Source organism: Salvelinus namaycush, chromosome 8, assembly GCF_016432855.1.
Source record: "Salvelinus namaycush isolate Seneca chromosome 8, SaNama_1.0, whole genome shotgun sequence".
Lineage (NCBI taxonomy): Eukaryota > Metazoa > Chordata > Actinopteri > Salmoniformes > Salmonidae > Salvelinus > Salvelinus namaycush.
Window position 1 is genome coordinate 58,693,721 of NC_052314.1, and position 16,589 is coordinate 58,710,309.

At 43.6% G+C, this 16,589-nt stretch overlaps 1 protein-coding gene across 5 annotated transcripts in view; it reads right to left on the reverse strand.

Annotated features, from left to right (window-relative positions):
* LOC120052940 (zinc finger protein-like) overlaps positions 1-13,509 on the reverse strand; it is a 134,322-nt gene extending 120,813 nt beyond the window's left edge. The window contains exons 1-6 of one of the 5 annotated variants that reach the window (XR_005477422.1): positions 13,068-13,509; positions 12,537-12,667; positions 12,188-12,355; positions 9,885-9,955; positions 9,393-9,504; positions 2,966-3,005 (exon numbers count right to left, since the gene is read on the reverse strand). Coding sequence is in view for 2 of the 5 variants with exons in the window: in XM_039000179.1 (XP_038856107.1) it covers positions 11,084-12,355; positions 12,537-12,667; positions 13,068-13,326 (1,662 nt within the window). In the remaining 3 variants the exon portion in view is untranslated. The other 4 variants (XR_005477421.1, XR_005477420.1, XM_039000179.1 and 1 more) reach the window with 4 other exon arrangements.
* Positions 13,510-16,589: the final 3,080 nt, after the last annotated feature.

Below are 16,589 nucleotides of genomic sequence, written 5' to 3' on the forward strand. Positions count from 1 at the left end.
CCAGGAGGGGAAAGGGGAAAACCTGAAGGAGGGGGAGTAGAAGGAGAGGAGGAATGATTGATAGCAGTGATTCTATTTCATTATTAAATGGAGATCTCTCAACAATTATTCTCATTCGCATTGCTAGTAGTTCGTGACAAATATCAAAACTAAGCAGGGCTTGGTTAAAACCCAGGATGGGAGACCAATCTGTAGAATCTGTAGCTGTAGATAAATAAACTGTCCAGTAGGAAATGCTACCCATCCTTAACCATGAAAACTCATACCTGAACATGTATATACAAATATTGTATTTTTCTTATAGTAATTGTCATTGTTTTTATGGCAACATATAAAAAAACATGTGAAACTATAAGAAAAGCATTTATTTTGTAGAGGTTACATTATCAGAGCATACAGTGCCTTCAGAAAGTATTTATACTCCTTGACTTATTCCACATTTTGTGTGTTGCACCCTGAATTCAAAATGTATTCAATCTTTTTTTCCCTCACCCATCTACACACAATAACCCATAATAGCAAAGTGAAAACATGTTTTTAGAATTGTTTCAAATGTATTGAAAATAAAATACAGATATGTCATTTACATAAGTATTCACATCTCTCAGTCAATTCATATTAGAATCACCTTTGGCAGCCATTACAGCGGAGTCTTTCTGGGTAAATCTCTAAAGCCATGCTCACATTGGCAGTTTGAAATGAAGCAAATCTAATTTCTTTGCATATCCATTAGAATCTGTTATTTCCTGTATTCTGAACAGCCAAAAAGCACATGGAATCTGATATTTCAAGCCACATTTCGTAGGTGGTGTGAAGTCAGTCGGATATAAATCTGATTCCTGGCCATTTGACCGTTCAGACACAAGTCACATCTGATTACTTTCCCTCAAATGGTTTTTAGACTGTTATTCGGCATATCTTGTTGCTTGCTGGCTGCTCTGACAATTTGACAAAAACATGTGGTATGTTAGCTAACTAGCTTGTTCATTGTTTACATACAAATAACTGAATGTGCTAAAAAGCTATGTAAACTAGCTAGTTGACTGCTGGGGCTCGCAAAAAAAGGACTCATTTTGTAAGTTGGATCATCTTATCCTTTGAGGCTTTAAACATGTTCTTACACTATGATTTTGAACATTCAAAACAATTGGGAAACGTCCTTGGCAAGCATTGTTGTCACCTTAGCTTGCTACATCAGCACAAGCACCACAACCAATCAACCTACATCACTGCACACACACCCGTTGTTACTATGACAACTAGTGTAGCCTTGTCAGCAAATGACTGCTGTCTGAACACACACACACATCCAATTTGGTCAATTGTAACTTGCTGTTTGGACAGTCAGTAGTTGAAAACGGATTTGAAAAACAAAATTGATTTGAGCGTTAAGGCCTGCAGTGTGAACAAGCTTAAGAGCTTTGCACACCTGGTTTGTACAATGTTTGCACATTATTCTTTAACAAATTCTTCAACCAAGTTGTTGATTTAAGTCAAAACTAAGTAGGCCACTCAGGAACATTAAATGTTGTTTTGGTAAGCAACTCCAGTGTATATTTGGCCTTGGGTTGAAGGTTGTCTTGCTGAAAGGTACATTTGTCTCCAAATGTCTGTTGGAAAGTAGACTGAACCAGGTGTTCCTCTAGGATTTTGCCTGTGCTTAGCTCTATTCTGTTTCTTTTTATCAACAAAAAAAACTCTCTAGTCCTTGCCAATGACAAGCATACCCATAACATGATGCAGCTACCAACATACTTGAAAACATGAAGAGTGGTACTCAGTGATGGGTTGTTGGATTTTCCCCAAATATAACGCTTTGTATTCAGGACAAAAAGTTTAAAAAATTGCCACATTTTCCTTATTGCAAACAGGATGCACGTTTTGGAATATTTTTATTCTGCACAGGCATCCTTTTCACTCTGTCAATTAAGTTAGTATTGTGGAGTAACTACAATGTTGTTGATCCATCCTCAGTTTTCTCATATCACAGCCATTAAACTCTAACTGTTTTAAAGTTGGAATCATGGTGAAATCCCTGAGCGGTTTCCTTCCTCTCCGGCAACTGAGTTAGGAAGGACGCCTGTATCTTTGTAGTGACTGGGTGTATTGATACACCATCCAAAGTGTAATTAATAACTGCACAATGCTCAAAGGAATACTGCTTTTTACATTTTTACCCATCTACCAATAGTTGCCTTTATTTGCAAGGTATTGGAAAACCTCCTTGGTCTGGTATTTGTGGTTGAATCTGTGTCTGAAATTCATTGCTCGATTGAAAGACCTAAACAAATAATTGTGTGTGTGTGGGGGGTACAGAGATGAGGGTGTCAGTCAAAAATCATGTTTAACACTATTATTGCACACAGAGTCCATGCAACACATGTGACTTGTTAAGCACATGTTTACTCCTGAACTTATTTAGTTTGCCATAACAAAAAGGGTTGAATACTTATTGACTTAAGACATTTATTCTTTTAATTTAATTAATTTATAAAAATGTGTAAACATAGTTCCACTTTGACATTGTGGTATATTGTGTGTAGGCTAGTGACAAAAAAATCTAAATGTAATCCATTTTAAATTCAGGCTGTAACACAACAAAATGTGGAAAAAGTCAAGGGTTGTGTATACTTTCTGAAAGCACTGTAAGAAACTTTACTGTACACACAGAAACATGATATTATACAATTTTAATCACAGGCAAGCCTAACTCTAACACTGTGATTCAAGTACCTAACGATATGGAGAAAATTGAGTTTATTAAAATGGCCATGTGTTTATTCTATAAGGGCACGATGCAGACACGGGAGGCACATGGTTTGATTCTCTGATATTTATTATAATCTAAGGTGTAGGCATGATAATGGTCGTGGACAGGCAAAAGATCAAAACCAAGTCAGAGTCCAGGAGGTACAGAGCGGCAGACAGGCTCGAGGTCAGGGCAGGCAGAATGGTCAGGTAGGTGGGTTCAGAGTCAAGGCAGGCAAGGGTCAAAACCAGGAGAACTAGCAAAAACAGAGTGAAGGAAAAAGCAGGAGAAAAGGTGAAAAAACCACACTGGTTGACTTGACAAACAAGACGACCTGGCAACAGACAAGCAGGGAACACAGGAATAAGTACCAAGGGACTAATGGGAAAACAGGTGACACCTGGAGGTGGGTGTAGACAATCACAAAGACAGGTGAAACAGATCAGGGTGTGACAGATTCAAGAATTAAGTATCATGTTCTGGTTTGACTGAGAAGGGTTCCTCAGTTCCTGCAATTATACAAAAATAACCAAGTCAGTCAGCACAGAGTCAATTTTGTATTTAATTTCAACAAAATGGTTGCTCGGTTGAGGGACCTTACAAATTGAGGGACCTCAAGTAGAATATCTTCTCTCACTGGTAACACTTTACATTTTCTGTAAATTCAACATTATGTTACACACAGCTTCACTACTTTATCCCAAGTAAACATGAATTAAGGAACTATCATCTCATTATAAAACACCAGCATCAAACAACAGGACAAGGTTGTCACTTTTACAGGACAAGGTTGTCACTTTTCATCAGTGAAGCATTTTTACAGACACCATCTCACCAACCATCACCATATCATTGACTCTGCCTCATCACACTCATTCTTTCCTCAGTTCACCTCATCCAGTTCTCTATACATCCAAAAGAATTAAACAAAAAAAACTAGTACTACATATTACACTATTCATGAACTGTGTGCATTTTCTGCTGGTGTATCACGAGGTTGCTCCTCTCTGAGAACCTCTTCCCGCAATGCATACAGGTGAACAGCCTTTCTCCTGTGTGGACCTTCAGGTGCATTTGCAGCTGTTTCTGGTGGGAGAATCTCTTCTCACACTCTGGGCAGTTGTATGGTTTCTCCTCTGTGTGGACCCTCTGGTGCCTCTTAAGGTGGTGCTGGAGGGAGAACCTCTTCACACACTGGGGACAGGTGTAGGATTTCTCCCCTGTGTGCAACAATAACATTGTTGTCATCAATCGCTCACCAGGTGCCCTTTGAGTTCCTCAATGAACTTGACACCTTGATAAACTCATTTTCTGACGATGGCTCACCACTCTTTGTACTGGGTGACTTCAACCTCCCGACGTCTGCCTTCGATTAATTTCTTTCCCCTCCCTTTGACATCACCATTTCCCAGTCCCCTCCCACTCACAAGGCAGGCAATACACTTGACCTCATATTTACTAGAGGCTGTTCACCTACAAATCTCACGGCAACCCCCTTCCAGGTCTCTGACTACTTTGTTTCCTTTTCTATCTCCCTCTGCTCCAACCCTAGTCACTTAGCCCCTACCCAGATGGTCATGCGCTGTCACAATATTCTCTCTCTCCCACAACTCTCTCCTCTTCTATCATCTCTCCCTTCTGCTAAATCCTTCTCCCTCCTGTCTCTTGATTCTGCCTCTTTGACCCTTACTATCCTCCCTTTCCGCATCCTATGACTCGCATAGGATCCTCCTGGAAGACTCGGTCCTCTCCTTCTGCTCCGTGGCTGAGTGACTCATTGCGTGCTTAGAGAACAGGTCTGTGGGTAGCTGAGCGAAAATAGAGGAAAACTAAACTTCCGGAGGACGTATCATCCTTTCACTCCCTCTTACTCTGTATCCGCTGCAAAAGCCACTTTATCACTCTAAATTTCAAGCTTCTGCCTCTAACCCTAGGAAACTCTTTTCCACCGTCTCCTCCCTCAATTGTCCACCCTCTCCCTTGCTTTGTCAACCACTTTGTCAACCACTTTGAAATGAAGGTTGATGACATCCGCTCCTCATTCACTCAGTCTATTGAGTCCACTGGTCCCACTCACACAGAACTACCCTACTCCTTGACCTCTTTCTCCCCTCTCTCTCCAGATGAAATTCTGCGACTAGTGAGGTCCGGCCGCCCGACAACCTGCCCGCTCGACTCCCTTCTCCAGACCATCTCTGAAGACCTCCCATTCCTCACTTCCCTCATCCCTGACCACTGGCTGTGTCCCCTCTTCACTTCAAAATGGCCAGAGTCGTCACATCCTCAAGAAACTGACACTCGACCCCTTAGACGTCAAACTACAGACTGCTATTCCTTATTTTCTTTCCAAAACACTAGTGTGCCGTCTCTGACGAACTCTCTCGCTATCCCTCTCAGAACGATGGGTCACTCAACCGAGACTGCCCTTCTCTATATCACGGAGGCTCTCTGCACTGCCAAAGCTGACTCTCTCTCCTCTGTTCTCATCGTCCTTGATCTATGCACCGTCTGGACTACTGCAACTCTCTGTTGGCGGGGCTCGCCGCTTGTGCCATCAAATCCTTATCAAGAACGCTGCAGCAGGCCTGGTGTTCAACCTTCACAAATTCTCCCATGTCCCACCACTCCTTTGCATACTCCACTGGCTTCCAGTCCAAGATAGCATCCACTACAAGACCATGGTACTTGCCTATGGAGCAGCAAGGTGAACTGCCCCTCCCTACCTTCAGGCTATGCTCAAACCCTACACCTCAACCCGAGTACTCTGTTCTGCCACCTCTGGTCTCTTGGTCCTCCCACCCTTACGGGAGGGCAGCAACCGATCAGCCCAGTCCAAGCTCTTCTTTGTCCTGAAACCCAAATGGTGGCACCAGTACAGGGCTTAAAATGTAGTTTTTGGACCACCGGCCACAGTGGCAGGTAGATTAAAAAAATGTACCAGGCACTCTGATTTTTTACAATTTCTTACATTTTTTAATTTTTTTTAATTTCACCTTTATTTAACCAGGTAGGCTAGTTGAGAACAAGTTCTCATTTGCAACTGCGACCTGGCCAAGATAAAGCAAAGCAGTTCGACACATACAACAACAGAGTTACACATGGCATAAACAAGCATACAATCAATAATACAGTAGAAAAGTCTATATACAGCATGTGCAAATGAGGTAGGATAAGGGAGGTAAGACAATAAATAGGCCATGGTGGCGAAGTAATTACAATATAGCAATTAAACACTGGAATGGTAGAATGTGCAGTAGATGAATGTGCAAGAAGAGATACTGGGGTGCAAAGGAGCAAAATAAATAAATGCAGTATGGGGATGAGGTAGATTGGATGGGCTATTTACAGATGGGCTATGTACAGGTGCAGTGATCTGTGAGCTGCTCTGACAGCTGGTGCTTAAAGCTAGTGAGGGAGGTAAGAGTCTCCAGCTTTAGTGATTTTTGCAGTTCGTTCCAGTCATTGGCAGCAGAGAACTGGCAGGAAAGGCGGCCAAAGGAAGAATTAGCTTTGGGGATGACCAGTGAGATATACCTGCTGGAGCACGTGCTACGGGTGGGTGTTGCTATGGTGACCAGTGAGCTGAGATAAGGCGGGGCTTTACCTAGCAGAGACTTGTAGATGACCTGGAGCCAGTGGGTTTGGCGACGAGTATGTAGCGAGGGCCAGCCAACAAGAGCGTACAGGTCACAGTGGTGGGTAGTATATAGGGCTTTGGTTACAAAACGAATGGCACTGTGATGGACTGCATCCAGTTTGTTGAGTAGAGTGTTGGAGGCTATTTTGTAAATGACATCGCCGAAGTTGAGGATCGGTAGGATGGTCAGTTTTACGAGGGTATGTTTGGCAGCATGAGTGAAGGACGCTTTGTTGCGAAATAGGAAGCCAATTCTAGATTTAATTTTGGATTGGAGATGTTTAATGTGAGTCTGGAAGGAGAGTTTACAGTCTAACCAGACACGTAGGTATTTGTATTGTCCACATATTCTAAGTCAGAACCGTCCAGAGTAGTGATGCTGGACAGGCGGGCAGGTGCGGGCAGCGATCGGTTGAAGAGCATGCATTTAGTTTTACTTGCATTTAAGAGCAGTTGGAGGCCACGGAAGGAGTGTTGTATGGCATTGAAGCTCGTCTGGAGGTTAGTTAACAGTGTCCAAAGAAGGGCCAGAGGTATACAGAATGGTGTCGTCTGCGTAGAGGTGGATCAAAGAATCACCAGCAGCAAGAGCGACATCATTGATGTATACAGAGAAGAGAGTCGGCCCGAGAATTGAACCCTGTGGCACCCCCATAGAGACTGCCAGAGGTCCGGACAACAGGCACTCCGATTTTACACACTGAACTCTATCAGAGAAGTAGTTGGTGAACCAGGCGAGGCAATCATTTGAGAAACAAAGTCAGTTGAGTGTGCCAATAAGAATGTTGTGATTGACAGAGTCGAAAGCCTTAGCCAGGTCGATGAAATACGGCTGCACAGTAATGTCTCTTATCAATGGCGGTTATGATATCGTTTAGGACCTTGAGCGTGGCTGAGGTGCACCCATGACCAGCTCTGAAACCAGATTGCATAGCGGAGAAGGTACGGTGGGATTTGAAATGGTCGGTAATCTGTTTGTTAACTTGGCTTTCGAAGACATTAGAAAGGCATGGTAGAATAGATATACGTCTGTAGCAGTTTGGGTCTAGAGTGTCTCCCCCTTTGAAGAGGGGGATGACCACGGCAGCTTTCCAATCTGTGGGAATCTTAGACGATACGAAAGAGAGGTTGAACATCCTAGTAATAGGGGTTGCAACAATTTCGGCAGATAATTTTAGAAAGAGAGGGTCCAGATTGTCTAGCCCGGCTGATTTGTAGAGGTCCAGATTTTGCAGCTCTTTCAGAACATCAGCTATCTGGATTTGGGTGAAGGAGAAGTGGGGAGGATTGGGCGAGTTGCTGTGGGGGGTGGAAGGCTGTTGATCGGGGCAGGGGTAGCCAGGTGGAAAGCATGGCCAGCCGTAGAAAAATGTTCATTGAAATTCTCAATTATAATGGATTTATTCGGTGATGACAGTGTTTCCTAGTGTAACGGATGTGAAATGGCTAGCTAGTTAGCGGGTACGCGCTAGTAGCGTTTCAATCAGTTACGTCACTTGCTCTGAAACCTATTAGTAGTGTTGCCCCTTGCTCTGCAAGGGCCGTGGCCTTTGTGGAGCGATGGGTAACGATGCTTCGTGGGTGTCAGTTGTTGATGTGTGCAGAGGGTCCCTGGTTCGCGCCCGTGTCGGGGCGAGGGGACGGTTTAAAGTTATACTGTTACATTGATGCTGTTGACCCGGATCACTGGTTGCTGCGGAAAAGGAGGAGGTTGAAAGGGGGGTGAGTGTAACGGATGTGAAATGGCTAGCTAGTTAGCGGGTACGCGCTAGTAGCGTTTCAATCAGTTACGTCACTTGCTCTGAAACCTATTAGTAGTGTTGCCCCTTGCTCTGCAAGGGCCGTGGCCTTTGTGGAGCGATGGGTAACGATGCTTCGTGGGCGACTGTTGTTGATGTGTGCAGAAGGTCCCTGGTTCGCGCCCGTGTCGGGGCGAGGGGACGGTTTAAAGTTATACTGTTACACTAACCTCAGTGCAGTGGGCAGCTGGGAGGAGGTGCTCTTATTCTCCATGGACTCTACAGTGTCCCAGAACCTTTTTGAGTTTGTGCTACAGGATACAAATACATCAACAACAATAAAATGGATGACCATGCTTTGTGATGTTTCAAAACAAGAAATGTATTAGTATGAAGTAATGTGGTATTTTGCTCAACTTCATACAACATTTTGTGACCTGAGTCTTTTAACCAAAATATCAGAGACAAAATGTTCAGGTGCCACTTTAAGGGGGGAGGTTACCGTGGTATTGGGGCCACTCGAGTTGTGCCAGGTGTGTCTGTGTGCGTGTGAGATTTGGGATCTGACTAGGGTGTCTCTTCACTATCAATTGAAGTAGCAGAATCAAAGTAATGTTGAAAAACAACCTAGCTTGTGAACAAAACAATGTAAATAGCCAAGAAACACGAGGACAAAGTCTCACTTTGTAGACCTTTGAGTAAATTAGACACTTTTATGACTGTGTGCGGCGCCTCTAAAAATGAATCTCTCAGCACTTCAGTCAGTGCACACAGCTCCCCAGCCAGGCAGTGTTTCTGCGCGAGGTGGGATATAGGATTCCTATTTCTTTGTGCGATTAGCAGCTATGAAACAAAACAGATCTGCTCATACTTGACGTTTGACTATTTTTATTTGTAAATGTAATGCTGGCACTGTAGAGCCCTGGAAATTGACCACCCGCCAACGTGGCTGGTGAAATAGAAATTCTTACCCGCCAATGCCTAAATCTACCGGTGTAGCAGGTGTTAATTTTATGCCCTGAACCAGCTTCCCCCTGAAGCTAGGCCAGCAGAGTCCTTGCCCATCTTCCCGAAAACATCTGAAACCCTACCTCTTCAAAGAGTATCTTAAATAACCCCACCGCATCCCCCCTCCACGATGTCGCCTCTGGTCCTGGCCTGCTTGCTGATGTGCTTTGGGCCCTTGGCTGCACCGGTCTGGGAATCCAAGATGGCATCCCATTGAAGCTCTATTACTCTATGTAGGTTATATGTATTTCTCCCTTACCTTGCTCCCCCATCTTTAGTCCACTCAGCAGATCAATGCTCTCTGGACCGTCTTCTATTGTCTCCTCTTTGACTAGCAGTAGATCAGGCTTCCCATCCTCCATGTCTACTGACTGTAAGAGATACAGAGTGAGAGGATTTTGGATCAAGAAATCTGATATGAGCACCCTGCTATGGAGCATTTTCTGTTTGGGCAATGAGGGATTGCTATGAGTATTATTCAAACATGGTAGTTGATTTGGAAAAGTGATAGATGATTTGATTACTTGACACTCTTTAATGGTTTGATAATTCAAAAGCATGGTCCCATATCCGCAAAGAGTCTCAGAGTAGAAGTGCTGATCAAGGATCAGGTCCCCACCTGTCTACATAGTCTTATTCATAATTATCTAAAAGGCAAATCTGATCCTAGGTCAGCATTTCTACTCTGAGTTGCTTTGTGGATATTGGACCTGACTTAATACCATGCAGACAATTGTTTACAGTGGCTCACCTCAGTGTGACTGTGTGTTTCCTCTGTGGGTTCAGGAGGAGGTGTAGTCTAGACCTCACACTCTCCTCCTCCTGGAAGAGAGAGGTGATACAGATTACACAGACATACACTCTCTCAGGTACGTACACACAGATAATAAACACACTTTCAACATGGAGTGTTTACCCATCCCCACTACGTTTGAGTCCTATACTGTAGTTACAGAATGACTTCATTGTTGTAAAACCCAGCATGGTGGACATAAATATGTTGTGGGTAAAAATAAGTTGGCTATGATAAATCAAAAGTCATCAGACAAACCTGAAAACTATTTTGACGTATACAGTAGGTGTTTGTTAGTGTGCGGGTAAGTCTGCCTATAGTAAGTAAGTCTATACTGGTTATAAAGCGCTGTCGGGTGTATGCAGAATAGGGTGAGATGGGATGTGATGTATACCAAAGAGGGTCTCAATGAGTCTTAGAATGAAAAGTCTACTTTTGTGTTTATTAAACATGAACAAGTGTTAAGGTGGCAATCCAGTCTCCTTTTCACCTCATTTAACAGCAGATTTACTAAAAAGGCACATCTCAATAGGTGGTCCAGGACATAGCACAAGTGGGTGGGCCTTTCCTCTTTTATTCACTAGGCTGATAGCATCACAACTTCCTATCAAACCAACTCATTGAATGCCCTACTCCTTGAAGTTTGCAGTTGTGTTCCAAAAAACTTTTGCTCAACATTTTCTATTGTATTTATACTTGGGATATCACTTTACAACAGAAAAAGATCAATCACGGGAGGAAGTCGTTAAATATACCATATGAAAACCACACATACACGTCTCAACTAAACCTCTGCATGAACTTAATAAACTGCATTCGTTTTCTCATTAAAAGTGTCTTGGGGAAAGAAATAGTAGTTGAATGGAAGTAATGAAACAGGCATTTGTGAACATCATATCCTACACAGTACAAACACTATGTAACATACTTTTTTTTAGGGTTATACAGTATTTCATACAGTATTATACAATGTATCACACAATGTCTGGATGCAATATTCTACTCAGGTATATTAAACACTGAAATTTGTTACTCTCATTATTCCAAATGCATCTGTGGGTCTTTTCAGTTGACAACAATGACAATTAATCTTTGTCTTTAATGAAGGGTAGGATCTAAACATCAGAAGCTATCGATTGGAATGGTAACTTTATATTTTATAGAGTGGAATGTTTTTTCTGCTGGTGTATCCTGAGGTAGCTCCTCTCTGAAAACCTCTTCCCGCAGTGTGTACAGGCAAATGGCTTTTCTCCCGTGTGGACCTTCAGGTGCATCTTCAGGTGACCAGCCTGGGCGAAGCGCATGGGACACTGGGTACAGCTGTAGGGTTTTTCCCCTGTGTGGACCCTCTGGTGCCTCTTCAGGTCACCAGCCTGGGCGAAGCACATGGGACACTGGGTACAGCTGAAGGGTTTCACTCCTGTGTGGACCCTCTGGTGCCTCTTCAGGTTTCCAGCCTGGGCGAAGCACATGGGACATTGGATGCAACTGAAGGGTTTCACCCCTGTGTGGACCCTCTGGTGGATCTCCACCTTCTGGGGACAGCTGAAGCCTTTGCTACAGAATCTGCAGAGGAACCGTTTCTCTTTACTACCGCCTAATGTTTCTCCCCCTTCCTGAACCTGGGCTCTAGCCCTGTCGTTTGATTTCAATACCTGATCGAAAAGGACGCGGCCGTGTGAATCAGAATGCCCCATCGACGTGGACACTGGTTCGTGATCCCTTAGTGCCTGTAAAGGGGAGTGGGTCGCAACATTTTGATTGGTCTCTAAGCTTCCCCTGTAATCTAAGAAATCTCTGCCCTGTGAGTGTAAGTCTCCTAGGTGACTATCTGCATTCCATGTGGGAAGAACGTCGCCCTCCACTTTCACAGTCACTTCCTCTACAACCAGACCCTCCCCTTTCTCATCTAGGCACCCTTCAGAGTATACACTACTACTGTACCGGTTCCAGTCCCCTGTAGACAGATCAGTGTGTGTCTCTAAACCCAATCGCATGTTGCCAGGGTCCATCTCTGTAGCGTAAGAACAAGACGGATCATTGCCAGTCTCTGACGCGTCACCTGAGTCCGGATGGGAATTAACAGCCCTCATGCTTGGGTTACCGTAAAGTAAATACTCTGAACCGGGAGCAGGAGGACAGCCCAGTGGCCCCAGCCCCAGTCGCTCTGGGTCTGATCTGTGGTCAGATCCTGTGTGTAAAAGCCTTTGTGTTACAGTTAAAGTCTCTGTGTCTGTCTCTGACTTGTGTCTGTCTCTGACCTCCGTGACGCTGCGTTGGGTCCTGGGCTGCACTGTGGCGGGGTCCTCCGTGGCTACAGGGTGCACTTCAGCCGTTCCAGTCTGGATGACTCTGCTGTGACGTGGGTCCTCCTCTCCTTCAGACCTCTCCTGCTTGACCCCAGGACCTGCAGCCTCTGCATCTGCAGACTGACACAAGAAGAGATGAGGCTATTACCTAAATTGGATAACAATGTCGTAGGGAAGTCAAACATGCTCCCCTATGGTAGATGTGCATGTACGCAAGTCAATAGCTGAAGAAAGCCTTGCTGAAATTAACGGGCTATTGATTTACAAATTAGCATTTTTTATGCAACATTATTACACTAACCTCTATCAAGATAACATGCTGGGTTGTGGTTCCACTCCCCTCATCAACAGTGATTGGTTGGTCATCTCCCCATGTATTGTGTCCCCCTGGCTTCACAAAGCTCCTGTGGCCTCCAGTGAAATGTCCTTCACCTGAGAGTGATTGGGGGAAAGATGGGGTTAAGTTCGGTACGGTCAATGCTCAACGCTATATTGTACCCTATTGACACTGTCTATAATTGGCAGCTATTTTAAGGTAACACTTCTCATAACTTCTTGATATACTAATTATTTATTGTTGTATTATGTTCCATGTATCACATTGTCTTCATTGAGTAAATAATAGGAAATGCAGCACATCAAGAATCTGATTAGAATATGATAGTGTCTTTGCGCAAGATAGCTAAGTAATCAGGGGCATTATTGCATACTATCCAACAACTGACCAAGACCCAATTCTGGGTAACACATCTGAACACGTGCAGAACGAGGAGACAGGCACTGAGCTATATATATGAACCGCGACAGGCCGCGTAGCCTCGGCAGAATATACCTCTAGCCATTGCTCTGTACCGGTCGAGAATCTTGACACTTTTGGGACGACTGGTTAGGACGCGCTCCCGTGCCATCTTCAGTTCAAATATCTGTAGTTTCCTCCGCAATGCCCTGTTTTCTTTCTGGTTTTGAGTTATTTCCAAACGAAACAGTGCATAGTCGTCGTCTACGAGTTTACAGATCTCTGCCACGGCTGCATTCGCTAGCACCTCCATGATGGAGGCTATTTGAGTGTGGAAAACCATTCCGTCAGCCATTGTTAGCAGCTAGCATTAACTAGATATCACCAAGTCCTGTCTCCAACGTGTATTAAAGACTACATAGGGTAAGTATGTGCTTCTGTGCTGTTAAATGAATAATTTTAAGTGCCATGGTGTTAATAAACGTCTAAATAGCAACAATAAACACGCTAACGTGTAAATTGTTATTCGTAATTTACTTCCGTTTACACAGAAGATAAATGATGTTATTGGTAGGCGTCATAGAAGGGTGTGGCTAAATAAAGGGTATGCGCGATGTTCATGAATTACGGTACTGCTTATTACATTACACGTCAAACCGAATCATGATCAGGATCTTTCAAGCAGTTGTCACTAGTATCCACAGCCAAAGTCGTAATTATGTCTAAACCCTGCCTATTTCTACAATGTATCTTATTAACATTTGATTTTAAAACGAACCATAAATTAAGACCAAAAAGCTCATATTTGTTTTCATTCAATTTTACGATATAGCCAATTTTGACAGTGGCTGTGGAATCTAGCGGAAACCCTTTCATAGGTTCGAAGGAAAATGAGGCCACGTTTTGATCTAAAGGATAAACAAGTACATAAAAAGTAAACATATCAAAAGGACATGATTTCTCATTAACAGATTTGATCACCTAATTATAGTACATAAAGGAACAGGTACCACCTGATTATGCAAAATAATGTTGGGAGGGACGTTATATTTGTTGACTAGAACAAAGGTAAAAACCAAATTCAAAGGGGGAATATACAGTGTATTTGGAAAGTATTCACTTTTCCCACATTTTGTTACTTTAGCCTTATTCTAAAATTTATTAAATTCATTATTTTCCTCAATCAACACACAATACCCCATAATGACAAAGCGAAAACAGGTTTTTAGAAAAAATTTCAAATAAAAAACAAATGCCTTATTTACCTTATTTATTTACAAGTATTCAGCCCCTTTGCTATGGAGACTCGAAATTGAGCTCCGGTGCATCCGATTTCCATTGATCATCCTTGATATGTTTCTACAACTTGATTGGACTCCACCTGTGGTAAATTCAATTGATTGGACATGATTTGGAAAGGCACACACCTGTCTATGTAAGGTCCCACAGTTGACAGTGCATGTCAGAGCAAAAACCAAGCCATGAGGTCGAAGGAATTACTCCTCAGTAAAAGGCACATGACAGCCCGCTTGGAGTTTGCCAAAAGGCACCTAAAAGACTGACTATGAGAAACAAGATTATCTGGTCTGATAAAACCAAGATTGAACTCTTTGGCCTGAATGCCAAGCGTCACGTCTGGAGGAAACCTTGCACCATCCCTACAGTTTTTCAGCGGCAGGGACTGGGAGACTAGTCACGGTCGAGGGAAAGATGAACAGAGCAAAGTACAGAAAGATTCTTGATGAAAACCTGCTCCAGAGCGCTCAGAACCCCAGACTGGGGTGAAGGTTCACCTTCCAACAGGACAATGACCCTAAGCACACAGCCAAGACAACGCAGGAGTGGCTTCGGGACAAGTCTCTGCATATCCTTGAGTGGCCCAGCCAGAGCCCGGAATTAAACCAGATCATACATCTCTGTAGAGATCTTAAAATAGCTGTGCAATGACGCCCACCATCCAACCTGACAGCGCTTGAGAGGATCTGCAGAGAAGAATGGGAGAAACTCCCCAAAATCAGGTGTGCCAAGCTTGTAGCGTATTACCCAAAAAGACTCGAGGCTGTAATCACTGCCAAAGGTGGTTCAATAAAGTACTGAGTATAGGGTCTGAATACTTTCCCGAATGCACTGTTTTCATATAGTGTTAGACTTCAAGGATAGTGTTTCGGCTATGCCAGCACACCAAACAACAAATCTGTATTATGTAAGAATGTTAGCATACCCAGATGCTCAACTGAGGCACTTAGTAATAAAAACTCTTAGCCCAGGACACTTCACATGATAACTATAATATTTCAGCTAAAGAATTGCTACGATTTATCCCCATTGTGGGCACACCTATGTCTGATGAGGTAACTCAGGAAGGAGAAGCTCTTGGAACATAGTTTGCATTTGAAGGGCCTCTCCTTGGTGTGAACAGTCTGGTGCTGCTTCACATACCTTGCCTCAGCAAAGCTCTTCCCACATGTGGGGCAGGAATACGGCTTGTCAGCATCTGTCCTATTGCTTGGCCTCTTAAGTTTTGACCCAATGACACCAGAGGAGGTAGAAGCAGGAGCCACCACCATCAGGTGGTTAGTCTTTGAGCTCCCTCTAGCCATTGTTTGGGTGTTGGGATTGTGTGCTGTGTTATAGGCTAGGAACCTCTTGTGGTGACCACCCATCCTGACCCTGTCTGTATTGGTGAGGTAACCATGAGGTAACTGAGGAAGGCTAGACCCAGGTCCAAGCCCAGACCTTCTATGAACCCATTCACCAGGCATTAGATGAGACCCTGAAGGAGAAGACAGATTTCCTGATAGACTACCACCAGGGGCGTCTCCCACCACTCTCTGTGAAGGCTGAAGCCTAAGGTGACCTGCTCTGTTCATCATGGATACTGTGGTGTTTGTATCATAGAAACAGGAGGGTCTATCTCTATCAGCCCCAGGCCCTGTATCATCCCTGCACTGAGACTGTGAAGAGAAGGGTCTGGGCTGTGGACTGGATCCCTGACTGGAGCCTCCGTCTCTCTGATGACCACCAGGACTGTTGTTCAGTCCACCTGTCCACTGGTTGTGTTCGGTGTGGTGGTGGAATCTCTGTTCCTCGTGGGTCGGTCCTGGTTCCGACTCGGGAAGGAAGATCGATGGCTCCTGATCCAGGGTGCTGGGTCTGGGTTTGTGACCAGCCGTTTCAGAGGTCCACTCTCTCCTGCCAGCAACACCAGATATCAGCAGATCCTCATGGACTACAGACTAAACACAAATTGTACAAAAGAGCATATAAAAAGGTTCATATAAGAAACTCTGCTGTAGACACAGAAACATGACATATAATAAAATGTTAAACCACAGTCAAGCCTCTCTCTAACAATGTGACTCAAGTACCTAACAATATGGAGCCATTGGAGTTAATTATTTAAAACATTTACATATGTGTTAATTCGAGAATTAAGTATAATGTTTTGGTTCGACTGAAATAAAGGAAACTCAGTCCCTGCAATAATATAAAAATAACCAAGTCAGTAAGCACAGAGTCAATTTTGTATTTTATTTCAACAAAATGGTAATACACTCACAATGTAAAGTACAGTACTTTTTATTGCACAAAACAATGAGTAGGGCTGTGGTGGTCATG